The 17,344-nt window shown below is 42.4% G+C and overlaps 1 protein-coding gene across 4 annotated transcripts in view; it reads left to right on the top strand.

Moving 5' to 3' along the window:
• Positions 1 to 2,992: 2,992 nt before the first annotated feature.
• Positions 2,993 to 17,344, top strand: part of LOC103698274 (tetraspanin-8-like) — a 31,876-nt gene continuing 17,524 nt past the window's right edge. For 3 of the 4 annotated variants that reach the window (XM_088716648.2, XM_088716646.2, XM_088716647.2), the window contains exons 1-2: positions 2,993 to 3,474; positions 11,574 to 11,884. In XM_088716648.2, coding sequence (XP_088572774.2) covers positions 3,040 to 3,474; positions 11,574 to 11,873 — 735 coding nt within the window. In that variant the 5' untranslated portion in view covers positions 2,993 to 3,039 and the 3' untranslated portion in view covers positions 11,874 to 11,884. Of the gene's footprint in view, positions 3,475 to 11,573; positions 12,072 to 17,344 lie in introns of those variants that run through there. The other variant, XM_089929085.1, reaches the window with a different exon arrangement.

A 17,344-nucleotide genomic window follows, 5' to 3' on the forward strand; every position in this document is an offset into this window, starting at 1 on the left:
GAGCTGGATGGATCCTCTTATCGACATTTTAAAGGACGAAAAATTGCCTACAAATCAGGCTGGAGCTTGCCAAATAAAGCATCAAGCCTTCCATTATGTTCTTCTTGATAACAAGCTATATCAGATATTATTTTTACTTCCGCTCCTCAAGTGCCTCCGTCCAACCGAGGCAGATTATGCACTTTGGGAATTATATGAAAGAATATATGGCAATCACCTGAGGGGCAGATCTTTGTTCTATAAGATTCTGCAACAATGATACTACTGGCTGACCTTATAGAAGAATGTGACCAACTTTGTCAACAAATGCAACCGATGTCAATGCTATGCAAGTATCCAACAATGACCAGTGGTGCTATTAACACTGATCACCGCCCCTTGGCCATTTGCACAATGGGGAATCAATATTCTCGGACCTTTTCCAATGGCAGCTGGGCAGCGCAAGTTCTTCGTTGTGGCTGTGGATTACTTCACTAAATGGGTGGAAGCCAAACCAGTAGCTCAGATTACCGAGGTATAAACTCAAGACTTTATCTAGAAGGCATAATTTGCAAGTTTGAATTTCTTTAGGTAATCATCGTAGATAATGGGCATCAATTCGACAATGCCTGATTCAAAAAATTTTGCGTTGAGCTCGAAATCAATCATTGGTTTACTTTGGTAGCGCACCCCTAGACTAATGGGGAGGCCGAGATGACCAATTGAACAATTCTACAGGGTCTGAAGGCAAGATTGGACCGAGCAAAAAAACTATAAGCCGAAGAGATCTATAATGTCTTATGGGCATATTGAACAATATATCGAATTCCTACTGGAGAAACGCCCTTCAACCTCACTTTTGGAGTAGAGGTGGTGATTTCACTGGAGATCGGGTTTCTCTCACTTTAGGTAAAAAACTTCCACGACTACACAAACTCAAATCAGCTCTGAGCTAATTTTAATCTATTAGAATAAACTAGAGAACATGCTCAAATCTGCATGGCGACGTATCAACAAAGAGCATCTCAATATTACAATTCAAGAATCAAAGGTAAATTTTTTGATATGATGGCCTCACTTAAGACCGAAGCATCATAAACAGAAGACTTCGGGAAGCTGAGCCCAAACACCGAGTGGCCGAAGTGATTCGATCGGAAACATATAAGCTAGAGTATCCTGATAGTATTTTGACGGCTCAGGATTCGGTGGCAGTAGGTGGATTCGCTCTAATTGGCTCACGAGATTACAACAACTTTGTTTCAAACTCCAAGTTAATTGTAAATTTTATTATTATTAACATAAATTAATACATAAATATACGATATAGTATAATATTATTGTAATATAAAATAATATTATGTTAATATAGCATAATAGTAATATAATTATTAGAGTAAATTAATATTTGGTAATATAACATAATATTAAATTATTTAACATAACATATTAATGTATTATGATATAATGTAATATATATTATATTTATAATATAATACAATAATAAAAGTATAAAATATTATAATTATTAGTATAAATTAATTTCTCATAATATAACATAATATTAAATTATTTAAAATAACATATTAATGTATTATAATGTAATGTAATATAACACAATATTTATAGTATAATACAATAATAAAGGTATAAAATATTATAATTAATATTATAAATTAATTTTCAATAATATAACATAATATTAAATTATTTAAAATAACATATTAATGTATTATAATGTAATGTAATATAATACAATATTTATAGTATAATACAATAATAAAGGTATAAAATATTATAATTATTAGTATAAATTAATTTTCCATAATATAACATAATATTAAATTATTTAACATACCATATTAATGTATTATGATATAATATAATATGATATTATATTTATAGTATAATACAAAAATAAAGGTATAAAATATTATAATTATTAGTATAAATTAATTTTCCATAATATAACATAATATTAAATTATTTAACATAACATATTAATGTATTATGATATAATATAATATGATATTATATTTATAGTTTAATACAAAAATAAAGGTATAAAATATTATAATTAATATTATAAATTAATTTTCCATAATATACCATAATATTAAATTATTTAAAATAACATATTAATGTATTATAATGTAATGTAATATAATACAATATTTATAGTATAATACAATAATAAAGGTATAAAATATTATAATTATTAGTATAAATTAATTTTCCATAATATAACATAATATTAAATTATTTAACATAACATATTAATGTATTATGATATAATATAATATGATATTATATTTATAGTATAATACAAAAATAAAGGTATAAAATATTATAATTATTAGTATAAATTAATTTTCCATAATATAACATAATATTAAATTATTTAACATAACATATTAATGTATTATGATATAATATAATATGATATTATATTTATAGTATAATACAAAAATAAAGGTATAAAATATTATAATTATTAGTATAAAATAATTTTTCATAATAATTTTCTATAATTTTCTATAAAATAATTTTCCGCGGTCTTGGGGCTCTTCTTCATGGTCCACGCTTGAGGAGGACCTCAGCGTGGGCCGCGAGGTTGATGATAAAAAAAAAAACAATAGATTGATTTTGGAAGGTGTGGAAAAGGATTAAAATTTTTTTCTTCTAAAATGTGGTTCAAGAGATGCATACAAAAATTGAAAAGAAAAATACCTTTTCTTACGGAAGGGAGTCTGACGGCTTGGGTTCTTGGCTCCAGCAGATTTTTAGGTTTATACAGAGCTAAACTATGTAATTATGTTATTTTAATATGGGCATTTTTGTCAAAAATATAGCTTTTCGAAAAAGCTGAAACAGCTTCTTTTTAAAAGCTCCAAATTGGAGCTTTCTTCTAAAAGCTGTTTTCAGCTTCCCGCAAAAGCTGAAACAGCTTTTTGAAAAATTTACGAAACACGGTTCTTGATCAAGCTCCAAAAGCTCCCCAAACAGGGCCTAAATTCCCTTCCACTCTCGAGAGCTTCCCGCATCGTTCTTTCTTCGGAAGCGATGGCCGTCGGGCACTGCTTCTTGGGCGTTCTCAACTTCGTGGCCTTCCTCCTCTCCCTCTCGATCCTCGTCGGCGGAATTGGCCTCTCCGACTGCAACAACTTCGTCCAGCACCCCGTCATCGCCGTCGCCGCCATCCTCATGGCCGCCTGCCTCGCCGCGACCGCCGCCGCCTGCTTCCGCGCCCCCCGCCTCTTCTGGCTCTCCTTCCTCTCCATGCTCGTCCTCGTCCTTGTTCTCTGCGGTCTCGTCGTCTTCGGCTTCGTCCTCACCGGCGACGACTACTCCCAGTGGCGCCAAGAAAGGCTCGCCGGCGACAAGAACTGGGCCGAGACCCTGAGCTGCGTCCGAAGGAGCCCCGAGTGCCGGATTTTGCAGGAGGAGGACCCGCAGAGCTTGGACGATTTCAACGATTTATCGATCACACACATTCAGGTGCGGTTTTTTTTTTTGATTGATAAAAATCCGATCCTGATGTTTTCTCCTGGAATAAAAATCCATCGTTTTATGCCTAAAGATTTGATTACGATCTCTATTTTATTTTTATTATTTTTTTCAACTAATTGTTGAGCTTAGGAAACTGGGTTTGGGTTTTAGGTTGGGTTCTGGTGCAATTTTTGGGTTTTCGGGTATCTCCAAGGGGGTTTCCGCATGTCGAGATTTTTTTTGTGTAGATTTAGAAGAGAAGTGGTTTTCTTCTTGGTATTTGGGGTTTAGGGTTTTGAAATGGCGCATTTGCATCCGAGGCTAACCGGGACCTACCTATCCCGCTCAGCTAAACAGGGGAGACTGTGGGTTTTGGCTTTCATCATCATAATCAATATCATCATCAGTTGTTCGAAATTTCATTTGTATGATGAATTTTGTGTTTCAGTTGATCGTTTTATTGTTTCTTCCATTTTGCAGTTCATCACTAACGTGTCCTTTTATATTTCTTTCTCTCTTTTTTTAAAAAAAATGGTTTGCTTGATGATATGGATCTATTTTTTTAAAAGTGCTCTCACGCGGCTACCATACTTCATCAACATTCACTTAATTAATGTTTAGTCATCTTTTTTTCTTGCCTTGCTTACTTTCTGGAAGTTAATATTAGTCTTTTTGTTGCCATGATCAAAATCTTTACAGAGCAGACACTTTGAGGTTTGACTTTACAGTTATTTAGTCTTTTTTTTTGGGAAATTGCATCCTTATCTACATTGCTTCAAAGTGTTATCTAGAACTTAGGCACTTTGTCCAACAAATAGTTTTTTTTTTCAGTACAAGCTAATGTTACAAAAATTGCATTTGGAACATTTAGACTACCTTTATTGAAATCAATCAGCATATGCTTTTATTTCACATATATATGAATGCTATTCTTTGGTTTTCAAAGCCTTCCATTAACTTCCATGAAACTATCTTTATAAACAAATCATTTATTTTGAGAGCATTGGCTGCTTTTGTTAATGTAATAGAACACCAAAGCTCCACTTTAGGCTGTACTTGGAATTCCAGGTCATGCACCTATACAGAGAGTTAGTCTTAGAAACATGTGTATAGTTGTCTCTTAGTATTTTCCGACACTGGAACGGGAAGAAAATTTTGACATATGCCTTTAGGAAAGGATATAGATTTAAGACTTAAACCAAATGGTTGAAATGATGCATTCTGGTGATGCTATTTAGTTCCTAGGTCTTACTGGCTAATGGAAGTGCCAGCTTCTTTTAACCAGGTGTTGAACATGATTTTATCATTATATAGAATCTGAGTTCAACTGCACCTTTATGTGCTCAGGCCCCCTCATGTTCTTACTTTGTTTTTTTTTTCTTTTTTTTTTTTGGTAAAAACGGCAATTCATATAGCTCTAACGTGAGTACATCCTGCCAAGTCAGAAGAAAGTAAAAAGTATAATGGGTGTGGGAGCTCTACTGTGGGTGTCCATAAAAACTCTCTGGAATGACGTGCAATATAGGAGGTGACTCAGTCTGCTGCCCTGTTCGCTTCCCGAAAAATATGTTACCTAGTGCACACCTAGCTCTACTACCAGCCTGTGTGTCTTATGAATAAGTGGGTGACCATCTCCATCCTATCCGCACCCCGTATCCACTCGATGACCATAGATGAGTCCCCCTCAATATATAACCATTCGGCCCCGAGCACCCGTCTTGCATATGATATCCCCTCCCAGGCTGCTCGAAGCTCTGCCCCAGCTCAATAAGGCCTGGCGTGCGACGACCCCTTGCTTCTACCAAACTGCCACGGTGGTCTCTGATCACAAATCCAACACCTCCGGACCTTCCATCTGCAGACACGCTGCCGTCAAAGTTCACCTTTAGAAAACTAGGAGATGGGGGCATCCAAAAAACGAGAGCGAACCTGGGCGCTATAACAGCGAAGCAAATACCCCAAATGTCCCTGGCCATCCCAAGAGAACACATAGCAGTGTATGAAGTCACCTCCCTGGCCTGAAGCACTGCTCTAACCACCACCAACCTCGGAGAAGACCTTCTGCCCTCAAACAAGCCCGTATTTCTATCCAACCAAATATTGTAGGCCAGATATGCTCTAAGTACCCCTGCCTCAACAGATTTAGGACTCCGAAAGGAGTCTTTCAGCAGCTGCAGCAGATCCTGTACCGACACCACCGACTAGGGAAGAGGGACTGGTGACCTCCTCCATATCTCCCTGGCTCTGGGACACTGCAGAAGAGCATGCCCAATAGTCTTCTCAGAGTCCGTGCACACCTCACAACAGAGGGATCCGCATGCTCCGCCTAACTAGCACGCTCCTGGTAGGAAGGCAGCCTCAAGCCACCTTCCAAAAAAAGAGCGCCACCCGTGGATGAATCCGCATCCTCCAATTCTATCCTCCCTCGATCTGCCGCACTGGCTCCTTCCTGATCAGAACTTGTAGATCCCTCATACGCATCTACGACCGCCCCGTCGACGCCCACGCTAACCTGTCAGGCTCCTAAATAGGCACCGGGAGAGCCAAGACTTTCTCCGCCAAGTGCTCCCCAAAAACCTCTCGAATCAGCACCTCCCTTCATCGGCTCTCCTCTGAAACCATCAAATCACTAATCGTGGCCCGCCAGTCGACCCGAATCCACCATGGTCGGCAAACGACTGAGCGGCTGTACAGTCACCTAACAATCCTCCAAAACATCGATGGACCGGCCGTCACCAAGGGCCCATCTAATCTCCGAGAGGACCAACATAGCTCTGGCACACATCTCCCTCCACAGTGGTGAATGGCGGCGGGAAGCTCTCGCTCCAGGCACCAACACACCATACTTTGCCCTCATCAATAAGGACCATATACTATCGGGCTCCAGTACAAATCTCGCGACGTGTTGGGCCGCTAACACCTTCCGTCTCTCCAACAAGGACTGCACCCCCAAACCTCCAAACCTGGTAGGCTGACACACCACCTCTCATGCTAACATATGGATACCTCCTCTACCTCTATGCCTTCCCCAGATGATGTTTCTGAATAGTTGCTCAAGAGACCTCAAAACCGACACTGGGATGAAGGAATTGGAGAGTAAGTAAATAGGAATCGAAAAGAGAACTGACCGGATCATGGTGATCCTGCCCATCATAGACAATGAATGCATCTGCCAGCCCTCCGGCCTCCGCCTGATGCTGAGCTCAAGGGAAGGCAATCCCTGCCACGCAACTGCCGATCTTAAATCGGGACTCTCAGGTATCTCATAGTGCCATCCTGCTCGCCCATCTCCAAAATCTCTAGAATAGAATGCCTCATCTCTTATATGGTCTTCAGACTGAAGCACACAGCTGACTTCGAAAAATTGACCCTCTACCCTGACACTGCACAATAGTCCCGAAGAATCCTACCAATAACTCGGGCGTCCTGCTGCGACGACCGGGCTAGCAACAAGCAGTCATCAGCAAAAAGTAAATGGAAAATCGGGGTAGCTCTCACCATTGGCCTGTAAGCCTCCAACTTCTGAGTGATCATTAGCATGACGCAAGGCTCTAGATAGTGCATCCGCACAAATGATAAACAACAGGAGGGATAGGGGACATCCCTGGCGCAACCCTTCCGAGGGCTCGAAGAAACAAGATGGCGTGCCATTCACCAGGATGGCGAACGATGGAGCCCTAACACAACCCATGATCCACTGAATCCATGTCTCATGAAAGCCAAACTCCTGCAGAGACTGCTCCACAAAATCCCAACGCACCCTGTCGTAGGCCCTCTCCATATCAAGCTTGACTCCCATCAAGCTCCTCCTCATCGGGGCTCTACCCAAATCAAACATGAACTCCTGTGCTCTTAGGACATTGTCGGAGATGCTGCGCCCTCCAATAAAAGCTCCCTGCTCTGGACTGATCAGCCTCGGAAGAATATCCCTCAAACTAACGGCAAGTAACTTCGTCGTAGCCTTGTACAAGGTAGTACACAGACTAGTCGGTCGAAAATGACCCGGCTCAGTAGCATCCTGCCGCTTTGGAATCAAAGTGATAAAAGTCCTCTGCCAATCTAACGGCATCACTGCTATACTGAAAAACTGCTGTATAGCCGTTGTCACATCCTGTCCCACTATCATCTAATACCTCCGAAAGAACAAGGGTGGAAAACCATCTGGCCCTAGCGCCTTGTCCCCCTCGAGGGACCACACTACCTCTCTGATCTCCCTCTCCGACACCGGCCTAATCAACGCTCCAATCTCCTCCAACACTCGGACCGCAGGCATCGGCATCACTGCTCGACTCCCATCCCCCGTTTACTTTGTCCACCTAGCTTTGAAGAAGCCCTCTACCACCCTCCGAATCATAGCATGATCATCTGACAGCTGCCTATACTCACCCCTGATGACTCTGATCCTATTCTGGTGCCTCCTGATCACCGTCGCCTGATGAAAGAATCTGGTATTTCAATCCCCCTCCAAAATCCACTGAATTCTAGATTTCTGTCTCCATAGTGTCTCCTGCTGTCTGAGAAGAGAATCATGTAAAGCCAAATGCGATCTGAGCTCCCCCACCTCCTCCGATAATCCTTCCCTCTGTGCCTCCTGAGACTGTAATATGGCAATGACCTCCTCTTCCTCCTCCGTCCTCCTGAAAATATTCCACACTTCCTCACGGTTCCACCTCTGCAACCGCCTCCTAACCAACTCCAACCTGCGGAACACCCGATACATAGCATCTCCTCTAACCGGGGCACACTATGCCTCCCTCACCATCTCCCAGGACCGAGGGTAGCAAAGCCAAAACTTCTTAAATCTAAAGGGGGAACGAACTGGGATATGTGCCTCAGTACTCACCAGCAAGGGGCTATGGCCCGAGTAGCCCAAATCAATGAGCCCATTGGAAGTGAGAAAGTCCTGGAACTCCTTAATCTTCCTATTGTGGGAGAAGGGCTTCCCGCCATCTTCTCCTGGGAGTCAATAATACAATTGAAATCCCCTGCCATCAACACTGGGTAGCCCTGACTGATCACCTGAGAAGCTTCCTCCCACAGGGTCCTCATTTTCCTATACTCAGTACTAGCATACACCGCTGAGAGAACCCAATGGTTCCTATTACCCTCCGAAATCACCATAATTACCTCCTGATTATAAACATTGAAGCTGTCCAACCTGCATCGCCCCAAACCCCAAGTGACTATAATGCCTCCCGACAATCCTTGAGATTCCACAGCATAGAACCCTCATGATCTCGGTAATGCCTTTCTAGCCTTCTGTAGACTCTTCTCGGAAAGTGGGGTCTCAAACAATACACCAATGTCAGGGTTGTGCAATTGCACCAACCTACGGAAAGCGGGGGCAAAGGAAGGTTTCCCCGCCCCACGACAATTCCATAGCAAAATCTTCATAAATCACCCAAGAACTCCGCACAACCCACGACCCCGGAGCTGTTGCTGCTGCCTATTGCCTCCTCCACGCTCCCTTCACCTCCTAGAGCATCAATGTTCTTCCCCTTGGCTCAAGCCATTAATTGAAGCAGGATTTGGTGATGCTGCCCCCCACTGCACTCCTGTGCCATATGGCACACTGCAGCTACAGTACCCATGCCAGTAGCCATTGGCTCTCTCTGCCTTCCACCAAAATTCAAAGCCTCCACATCAACACCCGATTCCCCACACTTGGCCTTCCCCGCGTTAGCCTCACCTTGAGAAGAGCATCATTGGCCATCCGTGCCATTTGGCACGGTTTGGTCGGGAGATCAAAGCCACAGCCGGCGACAGCCACCTCCTCAGAACCGATGACGAAGCCGTCCTCCGCTCCACCCTGCCGCACCACCAGCTCCCCAGGCTCATCCTCAGCCATCGCCATTGCCCCCGACTCGGCCAAGCCCTCCGCCACCGTGGGACAAACGCCGCCCAGGTGGCTCCCCCCTACTGTGAGGCATCGGCAGCTCCCCGCGGCCATGCGCTGTCGCAGACGGCGGGGGGGGAGCTCCTGCTACTCCGACGAGCGATGACCACCGACTGCCCAGCCTTCGTGGACGAAGGCGTAACTCTCCCAGCAGCTCGAGATGGTCCTCCCACCATGAGGCCCGCTTCCCTTTGATCCAAAGCTGGGCTCCTGGGCCGTTTCATCGGGCTGAGGCCCGGCCCACCTGATTGCAGTCCGCTGCTTGATTTGGGCCTCATCTCAACCCGGGCCAGGTTGATTTCGACCCGACTCGAATCCGGCCGAGAACCTAACTCGGCACCCAACCCGGAACCGGAACTGGGTTGACACGGACCACCCGGAACGGCACCTGCTCCAGCTTTCGAGATGTCCTCCGGCATCCTCCGGCAGGCCACCTTGGAGGGTTTCTGCCATCCTTCGAAGTTGACCGGGGAGCCCATAGGGATCGGCTTATCTCCCGTCAAACTCGGTCCGGAGCTTGTGATGGGCGTCGAGTTCTTCCTCGCATCAGTCCCCTTCGTCTCCTTCCTCCAGTACGCCGCCATGGGCGCCCGTCGGAACCCGATTCGGTTAGTAACCATCCATGGTCCGTAGATACCATCCATTTCGGACCCATTGCCCTCCCTATCCACCTGCTTGGGGACCTCTGCCGTGGCCTTTCCATTTGCATCCTCTTCCAATCCATGCTTCTCCGCCGCCAATTCCTTCCCCACCGCCGATTCCTGCCCCACCGCCGCCGGAAGTGGAAACTCGCAGTCCACCGATGAGTGTCCAATCTGACTGCACTTAGAGCATGGAACAGACAAGCTTTCATAGGTAAAGTCCTGCCAGAATTTCTCTCTTCCCGCCGATTTTCTGAACACGAAAGTCCCCGGCTTGAGCGGAGCTGAGATGTCCAGCTCGATCTTCAACCTGGCAAATCTGTACCGCTTCCCCTGCGCCATGAAGCCATCTAACTCTAGAGGGTTGCCGGCACTCGCCGCAATCCGAAGAATGGTTTCCTTCTTCCAGTAATCCAATGGCAACCTGGGCATACGGAGCCATACCACCACCCGCCCGATACCACTGGCCCCCAAGATGAAATTGGGACGCCATCGATCCATGGCAAGCAGCTGTCCGGCCACCATCCAAGGACCATTCCTCATCGCAGCCTCCCGGTCCACTTCATTGGCATATCTAATGGCGCTGACACCATCCACCAACATGAAACTTTCAACATCATACGCTAGTCTCCCGGCCCGCCAGATTTCCTTAGCCACCCAATTCACCGGAATGCTCCTCCTTAAGCTCCTCACCAGGATCGTGGTGTTCCTCCAGTCCGACCGCGTACCCTCAAGCTCCTCTTCCGGCACCTCCACCACCTCGGTGAACCGGCTCTGCACCACTTCCAGCTCACGGGGAGAGATATGGTGACTGGTCCATACCGGTAGGCTTGGCCTTCGTCACGCCTTTTGCCACCTCCGCCCACGACGAACGCTTCGCCGCACTCCTAGGAGAAATGTTGCTGGGTCCGCCGGGCTTCCTCGACACCGGCGTCGCCGACGGCCCAACTCCAGGATCAGCCATGTCAGTAACCCGGTAACCGTTCGACGAAATTCCCCTATGACATACACCCAAAACATGAATCTCAATGCACCCGCTCACCCCTCCCCACCCTTTTCACCATCCCCCTGGGCACGGCTTCGTGAGTGGTTACTGCATCTATTTCCCAAATAGAAAACCACTTTGTTTTTTAAATAAAGGGCATTCCCTTCTTTATTCAGTATTTTATAACGTGTGCTCTACATTACCCGATCCCAACTAGTGTGGGATGAAGGCTTAGTTGAATTGAGTATATAAGGCATGCCTTACATGTACTTGAGCACCTGCACTTGTGATTTTCTTAGTTTTTTTAATATAATGTGTGTTAGCTATCTTTTTAGCTTTGTTTCCTTATTTTATCTAATTAAAGATTTTTGGTCTTTATTTAGAATCTCTAGGCTATCTTCTTTCCTGTTTATCTAAAAAGAAAATTTATCATCTCAGTGATCCATGAATAATTATGTAGACTGACTGTGATTTGCAATACTCTGGTCTACTCAATGTTTTTCGTACATACTATGTTGTTGAAGTTTCTCAAGGCAGACTTATTTTAATTGCATTTCTGCATCCTCCTCTGCTTTTCTTTCTTCAGTCTGGATGCTGCCTTCCACCCACAGAATGTGGATTCGTCTTCCAGAGTGTCACCGTCTGGACTAACCCAACCAACACCACTTTGAACAACACTGACTGCAGTACCTGGAAAAATGATCCTTCCATCCTCTGTTATGACTGTCAGTCTTGCAAGGCCGAAACTGTTGCGAGTATCAAGTATGACTGGAAGGAGGCAGCAAGGAACACCACCATTTTCCTCGTCTACCTCATTGTCATATTTTCTTTTGGATGCTACACCTTGCATCAGAGTGCTCACCCTGGATGGAAAGGATACTCTTAAAGGGCTGACAGGTTTTTGACTTTTGAATATTAGTTTTTGAATCGTTAACTGTACATTCCCTTTGCCGATCGCTGGTCCATTTAGGTTATATCTGTTGCTCGATCTTTCATACCTTCAATGTTATATTGGCTAGGAGCACTATATTGGTTATATCTTTACTAGTTTATATAATACAGTTGCAAGGAGTCTTTTCTACAATGCTGTTTGGTATCACTAGGTTTCTTGCTTGATATTGGTGCCCATTACTCCGACAATCTTACTGACAACTCTTTTTTTTTTAAAAAAAAAAATCAATGCTTTATGGGTCTGGCTAAATGAGTAGAGGGTGTTGTCCCTCAAAGAAATAGTAGAGGGTGTTGAAGACTTAGGTCAGTGTGCATGCTTCAGCAATGGGCATACGGGATGTGTGTTTAGCGATCCATGTTATGGTCAATTAACATACATAGAAGGGGATTGGTATCCGGAATCAGCATAGCTAAATGGTATTTGTATCTTGGTAAATCACTTGTAGTAGTAATCTTCCAAGTAAACCCCTACTACTATAATATGAACTCTGGGTGGTGTGCCTCTAGCCCAGGAGCTCCACTCCTTTGAGTGCACCTTAACCTGCATTGCATATGCAGGTCACTAGTGCAAACTAGAATCATCCTATCTATCCATATTTGAGAGAAGTTTGAGTTTAGTATTTTATGAGCACCACAAGATAGTGTACCCAATATGATTTAGATTTTGACAAAAGAGCCTAGTTAAGGAACTTGTATCTTTTGTACTACAGATGAAGGTTCTTTCTTACAGAGAGGCAACTCTGTGGAAACTATAGGAACATAGTAGTTTCGAAGGAATTAGGTAGATAGTGAAATAGGTCATTTTTTCCTTCTAGAGACCAATGTACCTTCTTACCGTGACATACTTAAAGGATTTTATGCATGGTAATGCTTCTACACAGCTAGCATTATGGTAGATCCTGAAAGGTTAGAGGCTGCTACAGAGGACTCAGATTCCTAGTACAACTGTAGTAGATGGATTGAAGCCAGACAAATACCCAAAATTGAAATCTGAATCTCTTTATGCTACAGGCAGAATCAGATGGGGTCAGATTCTTAGATGTTGGTTAACCATCTAAACATTTTGTAGAACCTTCCCGGTGCCCATGGACCTATTGGAATTTGCAAATTATGTCCTTTGTTGAAAAATCCTACTTGACCCTTTATTCATGCAAGTTCAACTAGTCTACTGTATTCTTATAAGAATCTTTTAAATCATGATTCAAATCTTAAATTTAAATAGATCTCTATAAGATTCAAGTAGATTGAAAAGAATTTGCTATATTCTTTGTTTTTTTATTTGCTACTCAAATGTGCATCGATTTGACTGTGTTGTGAATTTGATATAGAAATTTATGTTATGACTCCACTCAGAATACTACTTTAATGGGCTAAACTGATTTTCTAATTACAAAATTTGTGGTGGAGATACTTTAACTTAATTTCAAGAAGAAATACCATTACTTCAGCCTTTATGATTGACAGCCCCTGCCAAGAAGGTGACTTTAAGTGTTGCCAATACGTAATCAAATTCATGGGCTGGCCACAACATCGCTCATATGATGCAGCTTGTGGGTCATTAATCCAATGACTCCAAGTGGTGAAGTGACATAGGTTCTACTATTCATCTTTTCTCTAAAGTACACTTTCTGCTCTAGCTACTAGGTTGTGAGGTATCAAGGGACATTCATGGGCGATGCTATGAATGAAAACATAGTGGAAGTCGTAACATAGTGGAAGTGGTTAAGGGTCATGCTTCACCTTTTAGTATATTATCGCACTAACAAGAAATCATGTCGAGCATTTATAATGAGTTTGTATCACATAATTTTCTACTCTGGACTACATTGCCTGGGTCATCAAGGCTTACAAGCAAGGTTTGCTGAATCGGGCCGACCGCCCAGTTTAGGTAGTATCGAACTGATCAAGTGCAAAACCGGGTCGATTCGCCATTTAAATTCGGTTCTGGCTTGTAGCCCGATGCAAAATTGGGTGCGAAGGGACCGGCCAGAACTGGTTCTTTTTGGGCCGTAACCGACCGGAATCGGCCGGTTCGATGCCGACCCGGTGCGAACCAATTGGTTCCCACCGAGTCAACCCGGTTTCGAACCGGATTAACTGTAGGCACTATGACATTATTGCCATAGTGGCACTGTGGGATTATTGTCGCCACTATGGCAATAATGCCACGGTAGCCGCAAGATGCCTTTAAAAGCCATTGAAGGCGTCTCGGCCTTCCCAATGGAATTTGACATAGGCTCCGATTTAGGCTATCAGAAGGAAGAGTCTAGGCTAAATAAGGTGTGCTTTCTATCTCCTATCTTCTTTCTTTTTTTTGGCTGAAAAAATAGCTCAAAAATTATAAAATAAGAGATCATGCCAAATTTTTTTATTTGGACTTGATTTTTTATATGTTTTTAGATCCATGGACGATGTACACGATGATATAAAATTTTTTAATTTTGGATTATATATATTTTTAAAAATTAAAAAATATATTTTTGGATTAAAAAAGATATTTTTTAAAAAATAAGAAACGTATTTAGGGACATACAAGCTACTCTCTATAAAAATTTGGTGTCCATCCATTTGAGTTGTGATGCGATCATGTGCATAGTAGCCTAGGCCTAAATTTGAAAAAAATAAAAAAATAAGTAGCTTTTTATGCATGTTCGATGGCCTAAAAAAAATATGGAGCGTCCATTGTTGAGTTCTACATGAATCTAAGCTAAAATTAATTTTTGAAATATTAATATTTAAAAATTAATTTTAAATATAAAAAATAATTTAAAATATATAATTAATACCAAAACTTATGAAAATTAGCAGTACGTATTACATAATTCAGAAGTATTTCTGAGGTAGAAATCATATTTTTCTAAATTTATGATATATAAATATTTTTTAAAATTAAAAATTATTAAAAATATGTAAATAAATAAATAAATAATGAGGGTTATGTATTAGATAAATCAGATGTATTTTTTGAGGTAAAAAATTATCATCGTCGTATTAAATTTTGCTAATTTTAAATAATTGATAAACTAGCGTACTCGATAAATTTGCAGAAATGGAGCTATCAAGAAAAAAGAAGGATCCAGAGCGTGATATTGGCTGGGTGCATCGGCAAATGCTCTCGGAACGGAACCATTAACAGTACAACTGGTGCAACACAAAGTTCAAGAGAGGAGAGGTAACCAGGTTGAAACAGCACTTAGCTGGTGGTTACCATGAGTATCTATATGTCGGAAATGCTCATAGGAGGTTCGACAGTTGGAGTATTTCGTTGATTTCACAGCAGCGAAGGAGAAGGTTGCCAAGAAGGCAGAGGTGGATCGCCGAGTGGCAGAGCTACCTTTCTATCACTCCAAGAAGTCAGAGAAGACGTCAGCTCTAGATGACGAGGCATGGATTTAGGCTCCATGTAGACAAGCCTGAATGATCAGTGATAGCTAGATGAGGTAGCTAGGTATAGGGCTCAATTTGGGCCCTCGTATTGAGTCGGGCTTCGGTTCTACGAGTAGCAGGGCAGATCCAGAGTTTACGAGGACCTCCTCGATTGGAAAGGTCGTCAGCAGAGGTGGTGGCTGGATTGCATCTATGCTGGAGCTTCTGATAGCAAAAAAAAGTCATCCAAAGAGATTTCACTAGGAGCAGCAATCCATGATTTAAATCTACGTACCTTTTCCAGCAGAGATTTAAAGCAGCAGATGATTGACTCAATGCTGAAGAAGGATAAGAAGGATATGTGGCAAGCTATTGGATCCTAGTTTCATGTTAGCTACATTTCAGTAAATGTGGTAGACAATACGTACTACAGATTTGCATTTTCGCTATACAGGCTGCCAGTTTTGGTGTAAATCCTCCAAATTCGAAGGACATCTACGGTGAATTTTTTGACAGTAATAAGGGGCTAGAGAAATAGATTGCCTCCTACAAGAGCAAGTAGCCCACATATGGACTAATTGTAATGTGATGGTTGGATCGGTCCTACCAGGCGGAGCATCAACTTTCTGACATATTGTGATACGAAGACTTTCTTTAATAACTCGGTTGATGCTTCTGATCAGGTGCACGACGCCACATTCATCCTTAAATTTATGGAGGAGGTGATTGATTAAGTAGGAGAGAAAAATGTCGTGCAGGTAATCACTGATAATAGGCCACAATATAAGGCTGTCGGAGAGATCTTGATGGAGCGGCGACCACATATTTTTTGGACCCCATATGCTACATATTATATCGACCTCATGTTGATAAGCATTGCGAAGATTCGTAGAATGCAACAGACAGTGAAGACAGCCCAAACTATCACCAGGTATATTTATAACCATATCTGGGTGAAGAGGTATGCAGGAGAGAGATTCTAAGATCAGAAGTCACACGGTTTGCTACCAAATACGTTGCACTTAGCCTTCTTGAAAAGAAAGCAGCCCTACGTCAGATGTTTGTTAGTCCTGAGTGGCAGAAAACTAGATATGCCTAATACGACATTGAAGAGAGCAGTGCCGAAGATTTGGTGACGAGGTAGACATTCTTAAAGCGGGCCACTGCGATAGTGAAGGCTGTTAGACCATTATATGAAGTGCTTCGAGCTGTGGATAGCAAGAGGTACCCCCAGATGGGCTTCCTATATCATATGATGGAGAGGGCAAAGGGTTAGATCATGGATGCAAATCCAGCCCATGCCCAGGAGTACATTGGCATCATTGAGCGGCGATGGGACTACCAAATAGGTAGGAATTTGCATTTAGCAGGTAAGCAAGAACATTAAAAATTAGACTGCTCCTGTACTTGTATAATTTTACTAAGACGATCTCCTCTATGTGTAGCATACAACATGAACTCTCGGTTCCAGTACAACATAACTGAAATTAGTATGGATGATGAACTTCTGGTCGCTCCATGTAATGTCATTTATAAGGAGCTTGATCTAGAAGTCGCGGCCCTATATCTAGAAGAGGTAATTTAACTTAAGTGACATGTGTAAGTTAACTGGTATCTTCTATATTAACATAGTACAACACGATTTTTTCTCACGGACCAAATTATTTAGAGAGGACAACGACAGCTTTCGATAGCGAGCAGCTATCGTAAGTAAGAAAAATATGAATCTAGGTATGTTACACATTAGGAAGATATTTACCTGACATTAGATGGTTACTGAAATGGTACTATCGTATATCTATTTTTCTTCGATGCTTTTGCAACTAAATGGTGGATTCATTTTGGGCTGTCCGCGAAAAATTTTAAACGAGTAGCTATCCGGATCCTCTTCCAAATGGTTTCTTCGAGTGGCTGTGAGCGTAACTGGTTTACGTTCGCTCTCATCCACAACAAGCAAAGAAACTTTTTGACACAGAAGCACCTCAACGACCTTGTATATGTTCACTACAATCTGAGATTGAGGCTAAAGTGCATGCAGAA

This window comes from Phoenix dactylifera, chromosome 2, assembly GCF_051530095.1.
Source record: "Phoenix dactylifera cultivar Ajwa chromosome 2, Ajwa_hap1_PhDact_Kaust_v1.1, whole genome shotgun sequence".
NCBI lineage: Eukaryota > Viridiplantae > Streptophyta > Magnoliopsida > Arecales > Arecaceae > Phoenix > Phoenix dactylifera.